Source organism: Herpailurus yagouaroundi, unplaced genomic scaffold (genome assembly GCF_014898765.1).
Source record: "Herpailurus yagouaroundi ecotype Mexico unplaced genomic scaffold, PumYag 28, whole genome shotgun sequence".
NCBI lineage: Eukaryota > Metazoa > Chordata > Mammalia > Carnivora > Felidae > Herpailurus > Herpailurus yagouaroundi.
The window spans coordinates 79,227,997-79,248,066 of NW_024412376.1; the positions used below are offsets into that span (position 1 = coordinate 79,227,997).

The following is a 20,070-nucleotide window of genomic DNA, read 5'->3' on the forward strand; positions in this document are numbered from 1 at the left end:
AAAATATATATATTTTTAAATTTCCTCAAGGAAGGTGCTTTGCAGATTATAGTGGCAACCAAAAATTTGACTTCTCTGTTACATGAAGTAAAAATTTTAAATAAAGGAAGAAAGAGAAAGAAATTCACTCCACCTCTAATATTCTTCCAACTTGTATTTCAGTATTTACTAAAAGTTAGAGTCAGGGAATCTTTTCTCATGTTCTAAGAGAAATTAATTATCATTCCCAATATATCCATACATCCCTGCAGTTTCGCACCTGGATTTGATAAGTTCCTGGTTGGTATTAAATAGTATTTAGGGGCACCTGGGTATCTCAGTGGGTTAAGTGTCTGATTCTTGGTTTTGGCTCAGGTCATGATCTCACGGTTTGAGAGACCCAGCCCTCCATCGGGCTCTGCGCTGACAGCATGGAAATCTGCTTGGGAGTCTCTCTCTCCCTTTCTCTCTCTCTGCCCCCAATTCAAAATAAATAAATAAAAACATTTAAAATAAAAATTTAAATGGTATTTAAATCTGAGCACATTGTTAGAGAAAGGCTTTATGTTTTAAATATTTTTTGCACTAAGCAAATATAAAACAGAACAGTAGAGGGGTGCCTGGGTGACTCAGTCAGTTAAGCATCGCACTTCAGCTCAGGTCATGATCTTGCAGTTCTTGAGTTCAAGCCCCACTTTGGGCTCTGTGCAGACAGCTCAGAGCCTGGAGCCTGCTTCAGATTCTGTGTCTTCCTCTCTCTACCTCTCTCTCTCTCTGCTTCCCCCCCCCCACTTTCTTTCTCTCTCTCTCTCAAAAATAAACATTAAAAAAAACCGAACAGTACAATAAAGCCATAGATTAAGACTGAGTTCTACATTTCAAGGGAAAGTTATTGATGGATCTAAAATGTGTCAATTAAGAACACTTAGGTTTATTTTTAAAGAGCCACAGAAACTTCTGTGGGTTCCTGATGGAAATTGGCCAGATGTCTGCAGCTCTAAGCAGCTTATACAAGGGATATTTATGCTGATGGAAATTTCTTTAGACACTGTCCATGAACTAAAGCTGAAGCCAAGTTATGGCAGCTCCACTCTTGACCAACAAAGGACCCCTCAAGATTGCTATGAGAGTTTTCATGATCCAGACTGGGGCTGCCAGTGGTCTTCAGTCCACATTTATCCTTCCCTTCCCATGAGAAAAAGAGTACTCTTGGGTTAAGAATCACGAAGCCGAAAGGAAGTGAAAAACAAGATGTCATAATTCAAAAACAAACAAAAACAAATCCCCCACCTGGGAATCCGTATGAAATAATATGGAAGAGGAAATAAACATGCAGCATTCAATGGGTAAATGCAAAGACGTTTGTTGGCTACTTCACTATTATTAAACTGACACATAAATATCTAATACGCTGAAAGCAATCTGAGAAAGCTGTACTCTAACAGCTGGTGATGGAGTGGCTGATACCCACTGACAGCTGGCTGGTGTCGATGCCTCCAGTGACTGCCACCATTGCTCCATCTGCTACAGGCATGTGCGTCCTAAAAACTTCACACTGACCCTTACAAAAACCACTGCAGAAATTATGAAATAGAATTCCACAATAATCCGTGTTATCAATATTTACCAAATATCAGACTTCTGCTAAAGCAGGGAGCTTCAAAAGATTAAAAGCATCTGGTGTCCTGGTGATGAACTTCTTTTTTTCTCAATTTTCTTCAGGGTTTCTAGTTTATGATTATTATAGCTTTATTTTCTTATTGACCAAATGCCTTACAAAATTGAGTTAATATGTGCTGCTTCCAAAACCTCTTAGACCACTGACCTAGTAACACGTCTTGCTATCAAGTCAGAAATTCAAAAACACCACTGCCAATTTGCAGCAAATTCTCCTATAATAACAAGTAGAACAGGGCGCCTGGGTTGCTCAGTCAGTTGAGCATCTGACTTTGGCTCAGGTCATCATCTCACAGCTCGTGAGTTTGAGCCCCACGTTGGGCTCTGGGCTGACAGCTCAGAGCCTGGAGCCTGCTTCAGATTCTGTGTCTACCTCTCTCTTTGACCCACCCCCCAACTTGTACTCTGTCTCTGTCTCTCAAAAATAAATGTTAAAAAAATTTAACAAGTAGAACAATATAAAGAACATGATCACACTTTCTCAAATCAGTTTTAAAGGTGATGAAAGAACCTAGGAAAGAAAACTTTAGTGTATTTACCTAAATTCACTTTAATCTTGTTCTTTCTCTAGAAGTTTGTAATATAAATTATAAGGAAACTCTACAATAAAAAAATTAATTCTGTCATGTACCTATTTTATCACATCAAAAGACATCACTTTACAATTAAACCACTTACATTTCAAATGCTTCAATTATCACATATACATTCTTAAAGCACATCTATTACAGTGAGGCATATATTTAAGCAGGTTGATGGATTCAGGAGCTTGGGAAGGTAGGATGGGGGGGTGGAGGGGAGAGTAAGAAGAGAGTCCAGAACAAAAATGCAAGCTGCACAGCATTATAATTACACTGTAGGAAAAAAAGAATCAGAAATTTTGTTAGCATGCAGACACTGAAAAATAGCCTAAAAAATCTAGAATAGATTCACTGAATAAGATAACCCAATGGATTTTAAGGAAAATAATCTTCATTCAATACATTTAGACTTTTTTTTTCTTCTTTGACACTTAAACTCGGCAACGTCTCAGAAATTTAACCTTTTACATTTTATCTAACGTGGAGGTCATAGGCAAATAGATGTCATTCAACTGCCATAACTTTCATTGTTTAAAACTCAATGATTGAAATTACTTCTATTGCCCTAATTCTTTATGCAGAAGATACACAAGTGCATTAAGTTGCTATCAGCAGAGAGAAACTAATTAATAATTTAAACTATTTTAATTCAGTCATTCTAATTTTCTAAATTTAGGGGTGGGTAAAGGATACAGTCTTTTAGAAGAAAAACTGTAAAATCATGCTGCCACCGGACTTTCGTACAAAACTTCATCATAATGAAAACATTAGTATTTCTGGTATGCCTGTTCCCACACCAGCCCTACAGGTGAATAGGGCAAGAATTCTCTCCCCGTTACTAATTGGTTTGCTAAGACTCAGACACACGAAATGACTTGCTTATAATCACAGAGCCACTTAAAGGCTATACTGAACCAGAACCTAGGCTTTCTAATGTCACAAAATGTACATCAAAAGAATAAATTAATAACGTATGGTTTGATTTCCAGGTAACCTAAAACTCTATTCTCCAGATATGGTGGCAGGGGAGAGGACTTCATCATTTCTGAAATCTACTTAGCAAAAGTCATCAAAATCCCAATCTCAGTTGCTTTGGAATTCCTGACTTCACCTATTAAAATTAAGGTTATTTTGCCATTTGACTTTTAGAAAACATTCGGAAGCCCAGAAAAGAAGAAGAGAAGCAATGATATTTCTAATGCAGTGAAAGGACAGTGGAGGCTCCAGGCTTTTTAGAGCACAGAGAATCAGCACCAGGTGACAATTCCTGTTGCTTGCTTCACATGCTCAGGATGCCGAAGGCTGGGTACTCCTGGGGCTAGTCTTCAGGATATTTGCAAAAAGTGATGAAACTGCAGGAAGCCGTGCAGGTGGGAGAGCAAACCACCTGAGATAATACACGCTCACCCCTTGAAGGTAAACTTGTGGCTTGATGATCCAGGGGTTGGAAAAGAGGCTGTTCACTGCCTTGGTCAAGAGGAGTTGGGTAGAAGTGTTCGTCTTCACACCAGGAAGAAGGTAATAAGAGTCAACTTTGAACTGATGTCATTTTTAGCCCTAAAAATCTTTATAAGTATATATTAAACAATTACATAAAGTTGGTGGATTTCAAAAAGGATACTGTACATGCTTTTTAAAAATCAGTTTCTAGTTCTTCTGGTTTTTTAAATTTTAATTTCTATTTTCCTTAAAATTTATCACTGCCATCTTGCCTCCCAAGAACACAAGTACATTTTACACACATGCACACACACATACATCATTCCTACACCAATCTTTAGAGAAACCACTAAAAAAGAGATGGTCATTTTTTAAAGCCTGATTGTAGTCACTGACAAAGACAGAAAACTCGATTATACAAATACTGATTACAGTCTACCTGACACTGAAGTCTTAAAAGTCCAATCAAGACTTTTCCTTATTATGTTGTCCAATAGTTTAAAATACTCCACAACTACGCACAAATTTATGATTTGCATAGAGCTTTTTAAAATAAATAGCATGACAGTTCACCAATGTTATTCACATGTAAGAACTCGTGTTACATTTAGGTCACACTTAGTAGGAATACACAGTAAGCTTTCCACAAAAGAGGTTAACTCTTGCCATTATTAACTTACCAAAATAAGATGAGTAACTCGAAAGTAGAGTCAAAAAAGCAATCGCATCCTGTTTCAAGGCTTTCATACTATTAATAACCAGTTAATATTCCCAATTAAATGAACACTGGTTTCTGGGTTGAAACCACACATCTTTTAAAAAGTAAGGCTATCTGGAATTACCTTACTACCCAGGGGTATAGCATTTAGACTGTTGTCCTAAGGAAGGCAATCAACTTTCAGATTTACCTAAGCCACCAAAATGTACTGTCTGGTTCTGTGCTATGAGATACTAGATCTTGGGGTGAGGAATTCAACATATGAAACATAAACTTTGTCAAAACATTAGGAACTGATTTTATAAACTGTTTCTTCTGAAATTATTATAAGCCCTTAATATAAGCCAGAATTGCATGGTACCATTTCCAGGGCCAGGATGCGGCTGCAGGGGGTGATCAGGAGAACTTACCTAACCGTGGTCCATTCAATCTTCTGGCTCCTGATTCCAAACCCTAAGCCTGACCCATACCTGACCATGTTCCCTCAACTCAACCCTTCCAGGAGATCGCTGCACTGTGGGTGGTTCGGCCCATGGCACTTCCTGGTTGCCAACCCTAACCCTAGCCATGGCTCTGGTTGTAAAGGGGGCCCACCTCTTGCATTCAAGAACACAGATCTTTCATTTCTGAAAATATGCAATGATAGGACATATTACATGATAAAAATCATTCCCTAATTGGAAAGTTATAAAAAGATTACCTATAACAGTATCATTTTTTGGCTGAGGGGAAAGAGAATTGGTATGGGTACAGCGACTCAAAGAGGAGAAGAGTATGCATGAATAAAAATTGCCAGAAAAATACAGTGGAGGAAAAGCAAACCAGAGTTAGGATTAGCATTTCATTACTGTGAAAGGTACCATGTGCCGTATAGAATGTGCTAATGATCAGGCCGAGCCTATGATTTTATATGTGATCTAGCCATCACAAATCCAGAAGTGACTCAGAGGGAAAAAAGCAAGCCACCCACAGCAGATTCACACCAATCCTGCAACAAGGCTGTTAACTTAAGCCAGTTGCAAAGTGGGCTTGCCCTGCTATTCTGGCTGCCCCCAGGTAGCTCTGAAAGCACTTGCTAAATGCTTGTCATTCATACAAGCTGTTCACTCCACCAATCAAGTCTGCAGGAGGTTATTTCTTACATCACACAACTTGCAACAAATTTTTTAGCGAATACTTGCCTTACACAGAAACCTACTTTCAATGAAAAGCTAATTTCCAGTTCTATGAAATCATCTCAAATATACCTCTTCTTGACATTTCTCCTGAAGAAAAAAGAAACCTGTTGGGAGTTCCAATATCTCTGAGGCATATTTGCCAGTTTATTAAAATGTATGTGCCAGATAAAAACAGTCTACATTAATTTGCTATGTAACAGATATAGACAATTTACTCTAATATCATTTCCTTGTGTCTCTGGACAGTTCTCCCACTTAGCCAGCTCCTCCACAGCTGCCTCTCACCCTGATGAGGGCTCTCAGCCCACAGACTCAGAGACTGTCTACAGTGCTGGACCGGGCAACTGCACAAGTATGGTGTTCAGGACCAAGAGCCATTATATGAAACAATCATTCATTTAGCAAATATTTAATGTGCACTTAGCGTGTGCAAGTCATTTTAATAATAGTTTTCAGGAATCTAGAAATCAGAGACCAAAAAGGATTCTTGCTCTCAAACACCATAAACCATGCCATTGGGAACTTGTCACAATTGCTTTTTTGGTAAGGAAGGCAAAGAAAGAGATAATCAAAAACATATGTTTACTGTAAGCTGTGGTTTTATATTCAAGATTGGACTTGAAATTACATTTTCAGTGTCCGCACTATTTTTTGCAGGTGTAAAATCCCATTTTGCTACTAATGAAATCCTCTTTCCCCCTAAGGAATATAGTTTTAGGAGGCAAGATTTCAACTCAGTAAATTTCAACTTTTCTTTAGAGAAACAGGTATGTATTACAGTAAAAAGTACATGATAAACTGGTTTTTCTGAAAATAGGAGATACCCAGAGATAAATCCTTGTTACAGTAATAGTTTCAGTGGCTTTGAAACATATTAAAGTTGATGCAGTTCCTGAAAATAAATTTAAATGAATTTCTCTGCAATCTCAACAGTGGTTTCTTATAATAACCTCCTTTGTATAAATTCCTGGCATCAGGACAACAAAGTTTTATGGTACTGACATATTGATGAAACCTCTGATAGTTTATGTTCACCACTTTAAAAAAGGAAGCATGTGGGAACTCTAAGATGAACACATTGAGAACTCAATAATCAGAACTGAACATGTCACTACTTGCAAACTTAGACTGCGGAAGGAAAATTAAATGGATTTTTAAAAGAGTAAACTGAGATCATAAAAACTCCACTTCAAAAAGACTATCCAGGTATGTTTGGTAAATTCCAAGTTAAAAAATATTATAAGACATAAAAGAAGCATTGGAAAAAAAGTTAATCAAATAACAGATAATACAGAACATACTTTAGAATAACAGTTTCTCCTACCATTGGATATGTCACATTTCATTAGCATGGATTTCCTCTGACAGTTCAGGAATAATTACATATACTTTTAAACATAAGTTTTTCTGTACTGTTGTGGAAATTATGCCCATAAGTCAGGAGTTTACATGAGGCATATCAAGGAGTATCAGATATTGATGAACAGGAGTGTTTCAAAAATATCATTTCCATATCTGATGAGGTCAACTAAGTCATCTATGAGACAGGCCCCATGTAACTGTTTCATTCAACACTAAAAAGGATAGAACATATTACTTACATTTAAGAAATAAGTAAAAATTGACTCTTATCCTTGTATCTCTCTGGTGAAATCTAACCCCAGCTTTTCTTACATGGCCAACAGTCCTAAATAGACATATACTGGATCTTTCACCAACTAATTCTGTGAACTTAGACACGATACTTAATATCCCTGATATCTCTTTAAGTGAAAAATAACAATAAGCTATTATTTATCATTTAGTTATCATAAATAACACTTTACCTCCTGACACTGTAATAATGAAAATAGATAATATATGTAAACTACCTGAGCACTGTGCTAAGTAAACACCTGCTTTTATAAACAACTTAAAACAAACATAAATTAGTCAAAATCTTTATTTCTCAGAGGAACTTTTGCAATCTGGTAATAGTTGAACGGAATTTAATCTCAAAAACGAAAGGGCTCAGAGTTTGAACGGACCTCAAACTCCTACCTAACTTTGAGTACTGAAGGTGTTTCACCTAACAGGGGGCCAAGGAGGCCAAAAATCAGCCAGAGCTTCCCAACTAGTTAGTGGAGAAACAAAGATGAGCAGAATGGAAGGCTTCTACATTACTGATGCTGTGCTTCTCTTCTTTAAATGTGTATTTTAATTAGTATCAATGAATAAGAGGATGAAATTCTTTTAATTGCCCTCTGATGCAATACATTTTAAGATTTCACATTATATTTTTATCTTTCAGAACATGGCAGCTCACACATTTAGAAACAGCAGTCGTGGAAAAGTGGTTTGGCATGAGAACCTCTAATTTTTATATTAGGCAGAAATAGAGGGGGTTTGTGATTGTAATTTATGTCTGTTTTCCTACCTTGACTGCAGGTTTTTCCAGCATATCCAGGATGGCACTTGCACTTGTTGGGTCCAATACATTCACCATGTTTGCACTGTGGTTGGCATACAGCTGTGAAGAGAGGATTTAATGCATTACTTCTAGGTCAGTTGAACATCAACCGTATAGCATCTATGTCATATAGTAGTGTGATAATAAAAGAGAAGACTAAGAACTTACAACAGAATAGCAGAAATATATAAATTCACTATGTCTGAGTGTGGTAAGCACTGTTAGACTAAATACTCTCACATACATGTAGGGTGTGTGTGTGTGTGTGTGTGTGTGTCGCTTGGGTCTGGAAAACTGCCTAAACTTAAGTATAATGTTAAAGCAGTAAAAAAAAAAAGAGGTAAAACTATGAATAAATACAACTGATACTTGTCAATAGTTGCAACTTTATAATAACCTGTACCTGTAATTTCAAACTCACTCCCCCCAAAATGCTTCAAAAGTAGTTTTTAGTCCAAAGATATTGGGTATGTATGAACTCCAGATAAATTTCTCATTAAATAATATCTATTTTATTGGAAATGCTATTTCTAATATGAAATGGCTTGAAATAAAGTAAAAACTAAAAATTCAGTATTTCTGGAACTTCAGCTTAAGATCCACTTCATCTTGATCTTTCTTAACCTTAGGTGTGTTGCAATTGCCTACACCCTTGCTGTGGTCTATCACAGCAAACAGGGAGTTCTATTTTACAACTACTATCTTCTATCAACTGAGTTGGTCTTTCCTCAAGATTCCAAAATGCTGTAAAATGTCACTCAAAGCTTTTTTACAGTCTTCCATTTCTGCCAAGACACTGGTCAGAATTTATTCTGTTTCCTCTATACCAGTGATTCTCACCTGAGGCTATCTTTGTCCCCTATGTAACATTTGGTATAAACAGAGACATTTTTGGTTGTCATACTGGGGAGAGGGTGCTACTGGCATCTATCAGGTAGAATACAGGGAGGCTCTAAGCACTCTACAATGCTCAGATAGTCCCCTACAAAAACAAATCATCCAACCCAAAATGCGATGGTGCCAGACTAAGAAACATCGCTCTACGCCCAATCTGCGCACGGTGCTATGCAAGATGCTAAAATAGAAGAAAACTCGTTGTATAGCATTGTCACTAGTCTCAAAGAGCTTACAGTGTAGATGAAAAGACAAAACAATCACTTTTCATTTAGGGCAACATTTGTTTATGAGAAAAATGGGTGGCATGTATGAAATTTGTGAAGAAATCATCACACAATCACATCCACAGAGATTTGTACAGAAAGCCTCAGAAGAGACTTGAGTTGGTTCTTAAAGCATGGGTAGACAGAGAAGGGGAAGACTCTCCAAGGTAAGGAGAGTTATATAGCAAAATAAATTATCATTTACTTAGGGGATACTTGAGGCAGTGAAGAGATAGCTTAATGTCAATGGAAAAATGAGATGTAGACCATCACAGGTGAGTGGTATCAGATGATGATGTTCCATAAATTTCAGACTGAGGAAAATACACTGTATCTACAGGAAATGGGAGGTTTCTGGAAGTTTATCATCATCATCAGGATAATTACCTGATGAAAATAAAAATTCTAAGGATATTAACCTGGTGATGTTATGTGGGATGGACTAGAAAGTCTAGTTGACATGTGAAAGGCATGATTTGTTTGTGACAGGAAAAGAGGGGCTTCAGTGAGCACTGAGTGAGAAGTGGACACCTCTTGGAGACCAAGGGGAATGTAGTCAACAATGACCCTGCGTTCTAAAGTCCCTGACACCTGTTACTTCCCATAGCAGCCAAGGTTGCATCCATTCTGGGATATGCTCCTAGTTTCCTCCCTCACAATTCTCAAACATCACTTCCTTCAAAACTTGAACACTCCTGTAAAACCAACGTGCTAGTTATTTTTTGGTGTTTCCTCCAGTTCCTCACTTAGCCCTTGCTGACCTCTCCCTCATCTGGCACTCTACAGTGCTGATTTGCCAGTTTTACTTCAAACCTTTCCTGCTTGTCTGTCACCCCACCTGGTATCACTACTAATCCTAAGTGCTGCTCAGCAAGTATTAAAAAGCTTGCAGAAAGAAGGGATGAGCAGAGTATAAAGTGTAAATGGTAGAGAGTTGCACTTGGAAAATTCTTAAAACCTGATTTTAGACATGGCACGAAATTCAAGAGGAAGCAATTTTGTTCAGGTCTTTGAGAAGAAATGAACCATCTAGGAGGGTCTTCAATATGATTCTTCAGTCAACTGGACACGAGTGAATGGTTTATATGCAGTTTTTAAAACAAGTCCCAGGAATAAACTATTCTTCATGTTATTTCCAGGTCCCATAACCAAGAAATGCATGTTAAAAATTTTTTCATATTAAAAGATTTTCCAGGGGCGCCTGGGTGGCGCAGTCGGTTAAGCGGCCGACTTCAGCCAGGTCACGATCTCGCGGTCCGTGAGTTCGAGCCCCGCGTCGGGCTCTGGGCTGATGGCTCAGAGCCTGGAGCCTGTTTCTGATTCTGTGTCTCCCTCTCTCTCTGCCCCTCCCCCGTTCATGCTCTGTCTCTCTCTCTGTCCCAAAAATAAATAAAAAAAATTAAAAAAAAATAAAAGATTTTCCATACATCTTAATGTTTATATATGAATACAACCTGAACGAATCAATTATCACTGAGGCACCGAGAGTGTCATAATTTAAAAAATAAAGTAAACGTCTCAAAATCAGTAAGTGTAAGTCGAAGGAATAATCCCCCCAAATAGCCGGAATTTGAAAATATCTCTAAAAAACATGAAAAAGTAGTTTGGGAAGTACCACTTAAAAACATGAAAAATGTATTTAGAAGAGGACACATTATCAAACAAACTTTAGGTGCCTAGGCTTATTGCCTTTGACCCCCTGAACAGCTTGATGACCATCCATTTATGGTACTTTCAGGTGCTGTACAGGAACAAAAGCTTTGATTGTCCCCCTCCCTTTCTCATTGTTCTCAGTGGAGTGCCCTAATCTTAGGCACATCACAAGCACACATTCCAAAAGGCCAAGACTATTAATGTTTCTTACATGTTTACAATGTCAGTAATTTTCAAACAAACTGCTGTTTGTACTTCCATCCAACAGACTATTCACTAAAGTAACTAATGACCTAAGTATTAGCCAACAGCTACCAACAGAATAGGATATTCATAATGCTGATGTAACCAATCATTTTCTCTCATAAAAGGAAAACACTCTGAAAAATATTGCACAAAAGGACCTTCTCCCATTCTCTTGCATCAGGTCTGTGGTGGAATTCGATAAACATGCACTGGACATTTGTTATATACATGTATTATACTAGGTGTCAGGGCGGATGAGAGAGTCACCGAGGATATGAAAAATTAACTGTGGAACTGGAATATACTGGCCAAAACTTACCAAGAATTCAGAGAGAGGAGATGCAAGAAGAAAGGGGGGAGGGGCAGGACAGTCATAATCTATTATAGTCACAGCTATGATTGCAGATCCTGGAAAGTCCCCCTGTAGGAAATCGTGATCTGAAGAAATCCTTAGAGGTTAAGAGGCTGAGAGTTGGGATGGAAGACAAAAGCCTTTCATGTTTCTTGAGATAGACCTGGACTGCAATGTATTTTCCTCTCAGGACTGCCTTTGCTGCATCCCAAAGCATTTGGATTGTTGTATTTTCATTTTCATTTGTTTCCATATATTCTTTAATTTCTTCTCTAATAGCCTGGTTGACCCATTCATTCTTTAGTAGGGTGTTCTTTAACCTCCATGCTTTTGGAGGTTTTCCAGACTTTTTCCTGTGGTTGATTTCAAGCTTCATAGCATTGTGGTCCGAAAGTATGCACGGTATGATCTCAATTCTTGTATACTTATGAAGGGCTGTTTTGTGACCCAGTATGTGATCTATCTTGGAGAATGTTCCATGTGCACTCGAGAAGAAAGTATATTCTGTTGCTTTGGGATGCAGAGTTCTAAATATATGTCAAGTCCATCTGATCCAATGTATCATTCAGGGCCCCTGTTTCTTTATTGACCATGTATCTAGATGATCTATCCATTGTTGTAAGTGAGGTATTAAAGTCCCCTGCAATTACCACATTCTTGTCAATAAGGTTGCTTATGCTTGTGATTGTTTTATATATTTGGGGGCTCCCGTATTCAGTGCATAGACATTTATAATTGTTAGTTCTTCTTGATGGATAGACCCTGTAATTATTATATAATGCCCTTCTTCATCTCTTGTTACAGCCTTTAGTTTAAAGTCTAGTTTGTCTGATACACAAAAGCCTTTCAGAATATGCATAAAATATGGGGGAAGGGAAGTGAAGGGGTTCCCAGTGCCAAGTGTGCTTATGAAGCTCCACTCTCAAGTGCTTACAACAGCAGAGGAGCCAAAGGGTTAGGGCAGATCATAAAAGGCACCGGCAGCAGATATCTTGCTGGGCGCTTGCCAATATCTATTTTTCCCTTCTTTTTAAAAAGAGAATGGCAAGGCACCTGGCTGGCTCAGTCAGGTAAGCAACTGACTCTTGGCGTAGGCTCAGGTCATGATCTCACTTCATAAATTGGAGCCCCCACATAGGCTCCATGCTGACAATGCAGAGCCTGCTTGGGATTCTCTCTCTCTCTCTCTCGCTCTCTTTCTCTCTCTCCACCCCTCCCCTACTCACACTGTCTCTCTCTCTCAAAATAAATAAATAAGCATTTTTTAAAAAGAGAATGGCATTTCTGTTTGCTCATTTGGGGAGTGGGGAATGAGTTGGCAATGGAAAACGACATTCCCTATCTTCCCTAGTAGATATGGGTAGCCAAGTGACTAAATTCTGGCCAACTATAGGTAAACAGAAGTTACTGCGTAGGGCTTTTGGAATGCTACTTCAAAAGGGGGCTGACTAGTCATGGCTGAACTACACTGGCCACTTTATGACCATGAGGGGATCCTGAGAAGGGAGAAGAGTACAGAGCAAGAAGTCACAATATTAACCCTGAATAACCATGCTGGCACTGTTCTTTATGCCCCTGTTATTTGCAGCCAAATACAATTCCTAACTGATTATCCCTGAACACAAAGTTATGGAATCTGACTTTATCTGTGTTTATTAGCAAGCCAGCAAATGTTTTCTTTGGTACGCATTTAGGACAGAAATGTTATGAATAGATCCTAATAAAAGAATAACAACTTGTCAAATTTATTTTATACCTGTAATTTAACCAAATAATCATAGAAGTAGCTAAAGAACTTCATTCCTAAGTCTAAAGAATTAGATCAAAAATACGTATTCATCTTGAGGCTAGAGAAACACTATTCCAACTTCTGCTAAACTGGTCCCCCTTTTGGTAACCCTCTCCACTGGAATGTGAGCTTTCAGGAGCCAGCAGACAACAACCCTTAAAGTCTGCTGTGGACAGCAGGTCAGGGGTTAAAAAAAAAATCAAAAGAGTAAGTGGTCCACTTTAGAGTGATCTAAACACATCAAAAATAGATGATACACTTGATTTGGAGGAAACTGGAATTTGGAAATTTGCAATTTGTGTCTGTTGGCGCTAAAGGTTAAGCAGAAAAAGCAGCATTGCTTTTCTGGCCTTCGTGTGAGTCAGAGACCAGAACTTTGGGCCATATTTGGAGGTCTGCTCTCCTCTGGTATCACATATGGTATAGCAGCTCAGTAAATGAAAGTCAGGTGAGGATCAGACAACCAATGAATGACAGGTTTTTCCCCCCAAAACTGGATGGCAGAATGAAGCCCAAATGGGCACTCACTCTCAAAATTTACTAGCATTCTTGCAGCATAATCTCCAAAGTGCCCTTAAAATAACCTCTCTGTCATTGTTTTAACTAGAAAAAGCAGCACGACTCAATTGGCAAAGCAGACATAGGTCTTTCATGTCACATGCCCCCATGCCTTCTGTGTGACTGCAATCTACAATTTTCTCTTAGAAATTCATCCTAACTGATCTAGCTGGGCTTCTGAGAATTGAACAGTTTTCTGACACTGCTATGTAATGAGTTTTCAAATAAGTCAGGGGACAATTAAACTCCCACATCAGTTCTATATAATATTTCTTATGTAAACTAATCACGCAGGGAGTCAAGTATCAACATGTGAAAAACTGAGGACCTGTTGAGATGCCCAAGCAAGCGGTGGGGATGGAGAGACAAGGGGAACAACCAACTCAACCTCAGGTGTTGTTGGTAACTTGAGAAGGATTTTCTAATGTAAGTAAGATTGTCTCCAGGGTCCTAAGAATCATTTGTAATTTTTGCCATCTACATCCTGTTGCTGGTCAGATACAGCACTATTCAAAGCAGAACAAAGAACCTTGTCCTCCAGGATATGTACTTTAGAAACAAAGGGGACACAGAGGTATGTAAGGGTAGGCAAGAGAATGACTGGATACAAAACAGGGAGATCGCAGAGAGCTCTCATTACACCTAAAGCTTCAGAGAACTCAGCTATGGAAAAACTCATTGTTCTGAGAACAGGAACATATGATGAGGAGCCACAAAAAGCAAGTGGCCTTGGAAGAGAGAGAATTGCTGAAAGAAGCGGGAAACAGCTCGGTGCTGTACTTATTCATGAGACCTGAAGAAATGGAGGCAGAATTTCACAGGACTCCACTGGAAAGGACCTTGTGCTACTCCCTAGGGCAGGTACAACAAAATCCAGAAGAAAGAATCCTCCAGATTTTAAGATCTCTAGAGAAAAACAACTCTGCGGGCTTCCTAATATCCTGTATCCTAGTGTCCACTATCCGATTTCCAAATCCCAATTCCTGGTGTAGTAAAAACTGAAATAAAAATGTCCCTGATTGTTATCACTATAAAATACTATGTATTAAATGTTCTCAGGAATACAGAACTCATTTTGTATGACTGGTTAAATTCATCCTCACAATATCCATATGTGGCAGGAAAGAGACAGACTTTATCCTCATGTTACCAGCACAGAAGTGGAGGCACGGAATGTTCAATGACTTGCCCAATACCAGAAAAGAACTCTTACCCCAGTTTCATGGTCAATCCACTAGTTTTATATTAAGAAAAAAGCCAGAAAATCTAACATTTTGAGGGGCTTTAGAAGAGGAGAGGAAAAACACCACGCAGGAAAGGATGAGAGGGGTAAGGGTGTCAAAGTGATTAAAGATGTAAAGGTATTTTAGTTACATTTTCAGGAAAGAAAAGTTACAGTTAAGAACGCGATCTATAATTTAAGAAAATTAAAGTAACCAGAATATTTTGCCATAATCCCACTCCATTGCTTGTTCTGTAACAGATCCCAGATTCTGAATCACTAATGAAGTATATAACTGCTATCTCTTCTGAAGGAGTGCTACCTCTACGATTTTCTTTTGCTCTTGCATTTTATCTAACATTATTTTTACTAAGAACTTAATCAGGAACTATAGTCAAACATTAAGTCAGCCAATCAATTTATCATTTAGGGCGTGAAGTTAAAATATACAAATGTTTCTGGTCTATGCAATGTCATCTTCCAAGAGCTATCTGACAATCTTATTTTATTTTGGCCTTTGGGAATATCCAACTCACACATATTTACCCATTACCTATTTCCTCTATTTAACTTTTAATTCCTGAAGTAGACCAGAGAAAGTGCCTGCATCTGCACCTTTGTATCTCAAACCAGTTTCTATTTAACATAATTAAGCACTATTGCTGACCACTTAAAAAATCTTCTAAAGGTTATCATTTTGAGTTTACTTAGAATTCTAATTTTCCTGTTCTCTAATGTGATATAAGAGTGAAATTTAGGGGCGCCTGGGTGGCGCAGTCGGTTAAGCGTCCGACTTCAGCCAGGTCACGATCTCGCGGTCCGGGAGTTCGAGCCCCGCGTCGGGCTCTGGGCTGATGGCTCGGAGCCTGGAGCCTGTTTCCGATTCTGTGTCTCCCTCTCTCTCTGCCCCTCCCCCGTTCATGCTCTGTCTCTCTCTGTCCCAAAAATGAATAAACGTTGAAAAAAAAAAAGAGTGAAATTTAGATTAATACCAAATGATACTTTACGAACACATAAGAAATTGTTACTACTTATTTGGAAGTGTGAAATAGGTTTTACTTTTTCTCTTTTCTTAGGTTAACAGCAACAATCAGCACACCTAGCCCCCCAGATCTTTGTTTCTAAATACCATTCCACAATAAAGGAATCAGGGCTGGGTCAGGGAAGCTGGAATATTTTGCTGAGACAAAAAGCACGGATGTATTCAAAGAATGGTGGAAACAAGTGAAAAGGACAGAGGAGATCGCTTGGGGGTGTTCCCACTGGCCAAATTTGGAATGATTTGAGCACAAAGAAAAATAGGAATCGTAACTGATAACAAATAATGAGAGAACCCATATGTCCAAAGTGATTCTAAAAAAGGAGACAGAGTTCTTTATAGAAGAATGCCAGCTAGGGGCGCCTGGATGGCTCAGTAGGTTAAGTGTCCAACTTTGGCTCAGGTCATGATCTCACGGTTCGTGGGTTCAAGCCCTGCATTGGGCTCTGTGCTATGGCTCAGAGCCTGGAGCCTGTTTCAGATTCTGTGTCTCCTCTCTCTGTCCCTCTCTTGCTTGCTCTCTGTCTCTCTCTCTCAAAAATAATAAACATTAACAAAAAATTAAAAAAAAAAAGAAGAATGACAGCTAACCCGCAGAAGGAATAACAGAATTCAAAAAATTTTGCAACAACCACTGAAATAACTCATTTGGAAATAACTATCCATAGATATTAAAGCTTTCATGGGCTAAAAGTTTGTTAGGAAACAGAACAGTCAAAACAGTTTCAATGTATCATCCAATAGGTTACTAATTATAAAAAGAAGATATGTTTCAGTGGCAAATCTGAGGACCTTAATCAAGTGATCAAACTTAGCATCACCAAAAATAGAACTACATTGTGTGCAGTGGGAGTATCATAATAAATGACCACCTATGTAATATTCTTGCATAAAAGGTTTAGTTTAAATCAATTGTGGAACATTCTATCAATCAGCTGGTATACACTCAAAAAAACGTCATTGTCAAAAAGCAAAAAAAAAAAAAAAAAAAAAAGACAAAGTGACAGAACTATTCTAAATTAAAGGAGACCAAAAGGGAATGCCACTAGATATACTATGTGATCCTTGATTGGCTCTGAATGCAAAAGAAAAAAAATCCATAAAAAAATCATTTTTGAGATAATTGGAGAAATCTAGACTGCTTATTGCAGGATAGTACTGTATCTATGTTAAATTTCTTTTTTTTTAAATTTTTTTTTCAACGTTTATTTATTTTATTTTTGGGACAGAGAGAGACAGAGCATGAACGGGGGAGGGGCAGAGAGAGAGGGAGACACAGAATCGGAAACAGGCTCCAGGCTCCGAGCCATCAGCCCAGAGCCCGACGCGGGCTCGAACTCCCGGACTGCGAGATCGTGACCTGGCTGAAGTCGGACGCTTAACCGACTGCGCCACCCAGGCGCCCCTATGTTAAATTTCTTAAATATGATAATGATACTGTGATTTGTAGGTAAAATGTCATGGTTTTCAGGAGATGCATGCTGAAATATTTAGGCATGAAGTGCCATTATGTCTCCAAGGTACTTTCAAATGGTTTAGTTAAATAGAGAGCAAAAAAATGTACAATATGTTAATAATTGTAGAAGAAGAATATATGGGTGTCCTTATACTGTCAAAACTTCTGTGGAGTTGAAAATTTTCAAACACAAAAATGGGAAAAATTTATAAACACCAATAGAATAATATGCACACCTTGACAAATAGGATTACTTCACTTGTGAACCACTGTTCACTTACCAGTGCACTCTTGAGGAGGGTTTAAGAGTACAGGTGTTAGAGTTAGACCCCTGGGGTCCCAACTCTATCACTATGACCTATGCAGATTACCCACCTTCTCTCTGCTATAAAATGCAGATCATAGGTTGAATCTGACAAAGTTGCAGGAATTCCCATTTTTTATTGAACAGGAAACCCACATGGTGCATGTAGAACTTATCCATAGAGTTCCTGGAACAGCCAACTGAGAAAAATCCAAATAAAGTGCTTAGGACAGTACCCATCTCACAGTAAGAGCTTAATATAATGGTAGCTATAATGAGGTTAAGGATGGCAAAGAGGAAAGGCTCCAGTGTCTGAGACATTGTATTAAGAACTGAGGGAATACAGATCAATGAGATGCCAAGTCCTCATCCTCAGGAGGCTAAGTCCAGTAAGGAAAGACAGAAGTAAGCAAAGATGTCTTAATAACAGATGCATTTTTAAAGGATACAGAAGAGGAAATGATCAATTATACAGATTTAAGAGAGTCAGAAAAGGTTTTGGGAAGGAGTAAAATAAATCTATAAGATAACTGATTTCATAACGTAATAATTCTTTAGGATATAAGGAAACATTAAAGTATTTGTTTTCATTGAAAATACTTATATTTGTCTTAGCTGAGGAGATGATGCTGTAATTTTGAGGTTTACTGAGCGATCACTGCAAAAGGCCAGAAAATTTTAATGTAACCATTATCACTTCTTTCAACAATCAGAATTCCTGTGTTTAAAAGAGTTACGGACATAGTTAAGCATCCAAGTCTAGGTTTCAGTTCAGGTCATGGTTTCACGGTTTGGTTCGTGGGTTTGAGTCCCATGTCAGGCTCCATCCTGCTGGTGTAGAAGCTGCTTGGAATTCTCTCTCTCTCCCTCACTGCCCCTCCCTTTCTCATGCTCTCTCTTGCGCTCGCTCTCTCAAAACAGATGAGTAAATGTACAAAGAACTATTTTTAAAAAATGGAATCACTTTTGTGACCGTGCATAGACTTGATGGGAGGGGCATTTGTGTTTTTAAAGAAAACATTAGTTTATTTACTGTTCCAAATTTATCTGATGAAAAATCCTAAACAGAAATTTAGAAACAACCTAAATGACCATCAGTGAAGGACTGGGTAAATAAATGGTGGCATAGTGGCCTTCCTGCCTCCAGTACCATGGACTTCAATCCAGGCCTGATCTACCAATAGAGGGACCTCACTAACCCATGATTTCACCATGATATTCTCCTCCTTACACTCACTCACTCACCGACTCCTCGTCATGTTTACCCAGCTCATTGTAGTAGTTCAAGCTCCAACACCACATTTCTGATTTGACCCCTGCCTACCCCACTAGCCTCATCTGCAATCACATCCACAAAAGTACCAACTAATTGCAATTCCCAGAAAACAACACACTCTGAGACTTCCATTCTTTTCTATGCAATGTGCTTCTTTCCATTGTCTGCTGGACTAATATCTACTCAGGCGTCACTACTACTCAGATTAAACATTACCATCTCCACTTTGCTTTAGACCCTCATTCTGAGTTTGGAGCCCTTGCTTTCATAAGCCTCTGCACATACCTCTATCATAAGTTATTTATGTATCATCATTAGCTATTTTCCTTATCTAGTTCCATTAGACTTGGAGCTCTTTAAATACACAGTACCTTCTCTGAAACAGCACACAGTCTCCCAACAAAGACGGATATGACAGGTGTACAAGGTGTTAAGAGAATACAGAAAAAAAAGATTTCTCTGTAAAGAGGGAGGGGTAGCAAAAACTGTCAGGAAAAGCTTACAAGAGGAAATGTGAACTGAATCTTAAAGGACGAGTAGGAATTCACCACATGGATGGGTGAAGTGTCTTTCAAGCAGAGCCAGCAGCGTAAGAGAATCCAGAGATACAAGAAGCAGCAGACAGTCTGGAAATACAATAGCAGTCCACTCTCACAGTGCCTATACAGCAGAAAATAATCCTTTAAAATTAAGGCAGTTGTCAGCCTGGAGGGCCTTACACTCAAAGAATCAGGAGTCCATCCATAATTGCAAACCATCAATGGATTGTAAACAGCAGATGCCACAATCAGACTATATTTTATGTGTTTTCAATTTCTTTTTGGAACCTTCATAAAGAGTTAAGATCTATGATATGTAACAAGGTCATAAGACAGGCAAATTCAATATATTCATTTTTTTTCCAGTAAATTGTCCTTCCTGAAAACCACAATCTAGTTCTTGAGATTATGTCTTGTGTATCTTTTTCGTCCCTTGTTCACAGAGGTCCTGGTC

At 38.4% G+C, this 20,070-nt stretch overlaps 1 protein-coding gene across 6 annotated transcripts in view; it reads right to left on the reverse strand.

Moving 5' to 3' along the window:
* NPNT (nephronectin) overlaps positions 1-20,070 on the reverse strand; it is an 84,688-nt gene that overhangs the window by 42,374 nt on the left and 22,244 nt on the right. For 4 of the 6 annotated variants that reach the window (XM_040476908.1, XM_040476903.1, XM_040476876.1 and 1 more), the window contains 2 exons: positions 7,990-8,082; positions 3,645-3,737 (listed from right to left, as the gene is read on the reverse strand). In XM_040476908.1, coding sequence (XP_040332842.1) covers positions 3,645-3,737; positions 7,990-8,082 — 186 coding nt within the window. The remainder of the gene's footprint in view (positions 1-3,644; positions 3,738-7,989; positions 8,083-20,070) is intronic. The other 2 variants (XM_040476892.1, XM_040476915.1) reach the window with 1 other exon arrangement.